Raw genomic sequence first — 6,447 nt, 5'->3', positions numbered from 1 at the left:
TGAACTCCTTGGGGGAGAATTTTACGTCCCCTACTCTGTTTTACCTGCATTCTGCTGTATATTTCATGTTAGAGCAGTCTCAGATGATGACCCAGCATGTTGTTCGTTTTAAGAACACTGTCACTGCGGATTTGACAAAACGCAGAGAAGGTACCAACGTGAGATTTCTAAAGATAACTACAGCACTTGACCCAAGGTTTAAGAATCTGAAGTGTCTTCCAAAATCTGAGAGGGACGAGGTGCGGAGCATGCTTTCAGAAGTCTTAAAAGAGCAACACTCCGATACGGAAACCGAACCACCAAAAAAGAAAATCAACTTTCTGCTGGTGGTGTCTGACTCAGATGATGGGAATGAAGATGCATCGGACCGCTCTGCTTTGGATCGTTATTGAGGAGAACCCCTCATCAGCAAGGACGCGTGTCCCCTGGAATGGTGGTTGAAGCATGAAGGACATGTGAATCTTCAGTGCATCTGGCACATAAATATCTTGCAACACCATTTAAAACAGTGCCACGTGAACTCCTGTTCTCACTTTCAGGTGATACTGTAAACAAGAAGCAGGCAGCAGTATCTCCTGCAAATGTAAACTAACTTGTTTGTCTGAGCGATCGGCTGCACAGGAAGTAGGACAGCGTGGACTTGTCGGCTCTAAAGTTTTACATTGTTTTGTTTTTGAGAGAAGTTATTTGTTGTACATAGTTCTACATTTGTAAGTTCAACTTTCATGATAAAGAGATTGCCCTACAGTACTTGTATTAAGTGAATTAAAATACTTTCTTTTTTACAATGCAAATATTTGTAATAAAAAAATAAAGTGAGCACGGTACACTCTGTATTCTGTGTTGTAATTGAAACCAATATATTTGAAAATGTGGACAACACCCAAAAATATTCATGTAAATGGATTCTATTATCGTTTGACAGCGCACAATTAATTGCGATTAATTTTTTTAATTGCTTGACAGCCCTAGTTACAAGTGATGCCTGTTTGTTTGTGGCCTGGTAGCTTCCCTTCCACGGACTGTGAAACACTGTTCAAGCATGGCTTATTCTGTCCCAGCTGCATTGCTCTTTGCCTGTGGACCGAAGGTAGTTAGTGACTCAGTGGTAAGGTCGCCTGCTCTCTCAAACAGATCTTTCCACTCCTGTGGGCAGAGCCAGCCGCTGGGGGAAGGTGGCGAGGAGGAGAAGGAAGAGTGGGGAAGTCCTTTTCATCAGTCGGTGTCAGCCATGCATGGCATCCTTCCTGCTGTGGTGTGCAGACATCCGGTGGAGCAGCCAGCGGCAGAGGTGCATCCCTGTGCCCACATCCAGATAGAATGAGCCCGGCCCTGAATTCCCAGCCCGGCGCTGGGAGCAGCTCAGTTCTGTAGCCGCTTTTCCGACCCATTTACGGACCATTCCAGCCACCCAGCATGTGAACTGAGTAGACTGCCGGGGGGAAGCCTGGGGTATAAGACTCGGAGGACAGCACCTTCTTCCAGCAAACCGTTTTGAAATGGAGTTCCTTGAGTGTGGGCATAAAGCCAACGCTCACTCTTCCAAAGTATCCACGTTAGATGGGGAGGAACCCCGTCCCTCTGGGAGTACCCAAAGAAGGGCCTGACCTCTCTTGGTGCAGGGACATTCTACATCCATCCCTTGTTTATCAGTAGCATAGCTGCGGTGAGCCCTGGGAGGGGTAGCCCATGGGCTGCTCACTTTGCTGTCGCATCACCTTTTTCCCCAACGTAGATGAACTGAGCGTGGGCAGCTGTGGAGTAAATATAGCCTGTCCAGCTGAGCTCCACTCCCATTAGCGGGGCTGCGCCCCCAGGCAGCCGTCCTTGCTACAGCCGGGCAGATCCCCTTCTCAGCCCGGGCACATCAGCCGGACATCCTGAACATGCTCAGTGGAGTTCTTCTGACCTCACAGATCAATGCAACTGGGGGGCAGGCTCATATGGAAGGCTGGCTGCTATCAGCTGGTGGCTCCCTCACGGGGCCGTGAGCACGGGCGTGTACTCGGCGTAGCTCACCGCCCTCCCCGAGACCTGCCCGCTTGTGGCATGCGGGAGACCCTGGCGCACATCTACCTTGAGTGCGCCAGGTTGCAGCCCCTTTTCTGGCTCACCCTGAACCTTGTTTGTAGGTTCTGGCTGCACTTTCCCTGCACTCCTGATCCACGCACACCCCACCGTGGCCCCGCAAAGTCATGAGACCGCCTCATCAACCCCTTTGGCGCTGCCCAAAGTGGGCATCTAAAAAACCAGGAGGAGGAAGCTAGAGGAGGAGGCATTCTGAGACTGTGGGGCCGATTTCTGATCCTCCCTTGGTTCACATTTCCGGGCAGAGTTCCTCTGGGCTGCGTCCGCTGACTCCCTAGACCCCTTCGAGGAGCAGTGGGCGCTGTCCGGGGTTCTCTGCTCTGTGTCCCTCTCTGGTTCCTACTTATCCCCCTATGACCTCACGCCTGTCCCTGTTTTCTTATTAGTTGTCCCTCAAAATCATTTGAGCCCAGAGTTGTTCCACCCCTTAGACTGGGCGGGGAGAGGCCTTGCCCACCTCCTGGAACTCAGTAGGTAGAAGGCTGAGTGCACAGCTGCATGGCATGTTCTTTAAACAGGCTGCTGGCTCAGGACTGGCGGGCCCAGCTGGGGCGCCCTCCCACACACAGCTGCAGGCAAGGGCTGTGGAATGGGCTTAGGGTTGAATCAAGCTGCAAATGACCCATCCACTGTCAGAGCTGGGTCTGGCAGGGGCAGCCCACTGGAAAAAAGAGATCTTGGTGCACACACCAAGGAGGCCTCACCCCAAACTGGCCTGACATCATGTGTCAATCACATTCACACCCATCCCTTAGTCCCCCCAGGATTGCCAGCCCTCAGCCAAAGGAAAATGTCACCCTAACTCGGGTGTCCCCTGCACCTGGCACAGGACAGCAGGTAACCCCCGCCCCCCCAGCAGCCGCAGGCTCCATGCCCAGCAGCCCCCCGCGACGTGCCCCAGGGCACAGCGAGGTTCCTATCCCCGCAGCGAGGGGGCGCGGCCCCCTCTGCAGAGCTCAGCACCCGCAGGCCGCGCCGGCCGCCCGGGGATGTGAACCGGGCTGCCCTGCCCGGCGCCTTGGGGTCCGGCCGGGCTCGGGGCGCCCCCCGCGCGGACACGCCCCGCCGGCAGACCGGGGCGCGGCTCCAGCGGAGCGGCCGGCTGCGGTCGCCCCTGCCCCCGGCCAAGGGCCCGCCGCCCGCAGGAGACCCCGCGCCCCGGGGCCGCCGCTCAGCCCGGCCTCCCCCTGCCGCGGCCGGGCACGGAGCCGCGGGGAGGCCGGGCCGCTGCAGACGCGGCGCTGCTCTCCTCCCCCCGCTCCTCTCCGGCGCCGCCCCTGCCTGGCGCCAGCCTATATCTGCCGCGCCGCGGCCCCGGCCCGCCCGGCCAGGATGCCCGGCGGCAGGCAGCGGCGCGGAGCGGCGGCGGCGGCGCCCTTGCCGGGGGACGCCCCGAGCCCGGCCGGCCGGTGACTGGGCGCGGCTCTGCCCGGGGAGCGCCCGGGCCGTGCGCTGCGCGGGGCTGCGCGGGGCCCGCGGGCGGGCTGGCGGGGAGATGCTGCCCTGGCGGCGGGAGCGGTTCGAGCTGCGGGCGGAGGAGCCGCGGCAGCCCAGCAAGCCCAAGGGCTATGCGGTGAGGCTGCGCTGCTCCGCGCTGGGCTCGCTGGCCCGCGCCTGCCCCGAGGGCGCGCTGCACCGCGTGGGCAGCATGTTCCGCTCCAAGCGGCGCAAGTTCCGCGTGAGCAGCGAGGACCCCACGTACACGGTGCTGTACCTGGGCAACGCGGCCACGCTGCAGGCCAAGGGCGAGGGCTGCACCGACCTGGCCGTGGGCAAGATCTGGGCCAAGAGCGAGGCCGGCCGGCAGGGCGCCAAGATGAAGCTGACCATCGGCGCGCAGGGCATCCGCATGGCGCACGCCGAGGAGCGGGCGCCGCGCCGGCCGGGCCACCTCTACCTGCTGCACCGCGTCACCTACTGCGTGGCCGACCCGCGCCTGCCCCGCGTCTTCGCCTGGATCTACCGGCACGAGCTGAAGCACAAGGCGGTCACGCTGCGCTGCCATGCCGTGCTGGTCTCCCGGCCCGAGAAGGCCCGGGCCATGGCGCTGCTGCTCTACCAGACCTCGGCGGCCGCGCTGGCCGAGTTCCGCCGGCTGAAGAAGCGCGACGACGCGCGGCACCAGCAGCAGCTGCTGGCCGGGGAGCGGAGCCTCCCGCCGGTGCCCCCGCGCAAGCTGCCGCGCGGGCCGAGCTGCTACAAGCCGCCGGCGGAGCGCGGCCGCAGCGCGCCCAAGCTGGGCTCCATCACCGAGGACCTGCTGGGCGAGGCGCAGGAGGAGCGCGCCGGGCACTTCGAGTGCGAGGACGTGCTGGAGGCGCCCGGCTGCGCCCCGCTGCTGCTGCGGGCCGGCCCCGGCCGCCCGGGGGGCCCGGAGCTGAGCCAGCTCATCAGCGACCTGGGCGAGCTCAGCATCGGCAACGACCTGCGGGCGCTGCGGGCCGACCTGCGCGTCACCCGGCTGCTGTCCGGGGAGAGCACGGGCAGCGAGTCCTCCATCGAGAGCAGCGGCCAGGAGGGCGGCGGCGGCGGCCAGGAGGGGGGCGGCGGCGGCCAGGAGGGCGGCGGCGGCGGCCAGGAGCCCGAGACCGGCTGAGCCCCCCGGCCGGAGGGCGCCGCCTGCGCCCGTCTCCGCGCGGCGCTCGGCAGCGCCTAGCTGGGCTCTGGCTGAGGTTTGTTTTCCCCGGGAAGCCGCCAGCGGACGCGCCGGGCTCCCGGCCCTTCCCCGTGCACCGGTGCTGCCGGGCTGGGGGACGGAGGGGCTGGCGGAGCCGGTGGGGCTGCGCGGAACGCTGCGGGGCCCCAGGAGAAGAGGGGCGCAAAGGGCAGACTTTGCACAGGACGGAAAGCCCAGGGGAGATACGTGCAATGCTTTACACAGTCCGGTGCGCTCGCAAGATGAGATTCCCTGGGTGTCTGTCGCTGGGCAGGTGGCGGGCTCGCTTGGCCCCCCCGTTCCAGTTCCCCAGGGATCGTGTCACAGGAGCAGCGTCTCGGTTTCATTGGCAGTTTCCACCTCTCGTTAAAAAATATTTTTTCGTTTTCAAGTAGGACAGGAGCAGTTTGGCTGTCTTGGTGCATGAGCTTTGGGTTGTTGACCAGAGACCCCTAAAGATCGGCCAAATTCTCCAAATCGCTGTCTTGAGGGAGAAATGTTGCATTTTGTTTACAATGAAACATTTAATATCTGAGAGGGAGTTTTCTTCCTTTTTATATATTTTAAAAAAAAATGTCCATTCCATGCTGTTGTGTAAGAGATTTTTGCACTGTGGTGAAATTTTTTTAGCCTCTTTTTTTTGTACCCGATCCCATGTTCTCCTGTCTCAGTGTTCGATATCTTTTGCTATGCAAAAGAAAAATGTAAGTGTGGATGTTCACTTGTACATATGGAAAAAATGTACATGGAATACATGGAATACATTTTGTTATTTTTAAGGACACCACCGTTTCCGTTTGCACACCAGTGGAGATAATAAAGATGACAATAATTTAAGAGAACTGGGCCAGGTACTGCAATTTGGTCTCTTCTTGTAAAGAGCAGGGGAAAACAATAAACTCCAAAATCAGATCCGTTTTGAATATAGCTTTAGTAAATTGGAGTGTGAAGAGGCCGTTTGCAGGTGTCCGCTAACGCAATGCAACTTTGGAGCTAGGTGAAAGTGCTGCACTGTCCGAGAATGCGCTGCGTGAGGTGCATTTTACCTACCCATGCCCAGTGTTTTATGACACTAATAATGGGAATGTGTGTAAGGTCTGGTATCTGCAAAGGTGGCTTCTCCTGTTGGCTTTAATGCAGAAGGTCTAAGAGATGTTTCTAGCTTGTTTGAGGACTTGTCACTCTGGCTGGCATCAATCTGTTGTATGTGGGAGGCACTTTATCCATGTTTGCTGCTGTGTCCCCTGCTAAACTCACCAGGATGGGGATGGGAGGGGCAGCTTAGCAGGATGCTCCAACCCACAGGGGTCTAACAGATCAGAGGAACCAACGTGGAGCTCTAAATGGTCAGCAAGGCTAACCTGGGCAAGTGTCCAGGTGGCCTGGGTAACTTCCCCTGAGCTTGCAGAATGGTTTTCTGTTGTAAATTCCACACAGCTGTCCCTTGTTTCGGCTCCAGTTGCAAACTGTGGTGAGTACTGCCAAAGCAGCAGGCTGCTGCGATCCCTCCCTGATCCCTCAACCCTTGCAGATTTCGTCACCTACCAGGAGATAAGCAGCGAAGTCAATTAGCCAGATCCCTCCAGGACTGCTGGGTTATTTTTTGCTGTAAATGTGTTTATAAGCAGCAGGATCCCAAGGTAGGAGAGATCTTCCCGGTGTCCTTTGTCCCAGAGTGAAGGTATCAATTAAGAGGTTAATTA

General features: G+C 58.7%; 1 protein-coding gene across 1 annotated transcript; it reads left to right on the top strand.

Annotated features, from left to right (window-relative positions):
- Positions 1–3,517: 3,517 nt before the first annotated feature.
- On the top strand, positions 3,518–6,189 carry FAM43A (family with sequence similarity 43 member A). Its single transcript, XM_077826249.1, has one exon. It carries the CDS (start codon positions 3,584–3,586, stop codon positions 4,682–4,684), a length of 1,101 nt encoding a protein of 366 aa, XP_077682375.1. The 5' UTR covers positions 3,518–3,583; the 3' UTR covers positions 4,685–6,189.
- Positions 6,190–6,447: the final 258 nt, after the last annotated feature.

The sequence above is a fragment of the Eretmochelys imbricata genome, chromosome 9 (assembly GCF_965152235.1).
Source record: "Eretmochelys imbricata isolate rEreImb1 chromosome 9, rEreImb1.hap1, whole genome shotgun sequence".
Taxonomy (NCBI): Eukaryota; Metazoa; Chordata; order Testudines; family Cheloniidae; genus Eretmochelys; species Eretmochelys imbricata.
The sequence above is the reverse complement of the archived record's forward strand: the minus strand, read 5'-3'. Positions and strand labels throughout refer to the sequence as shown.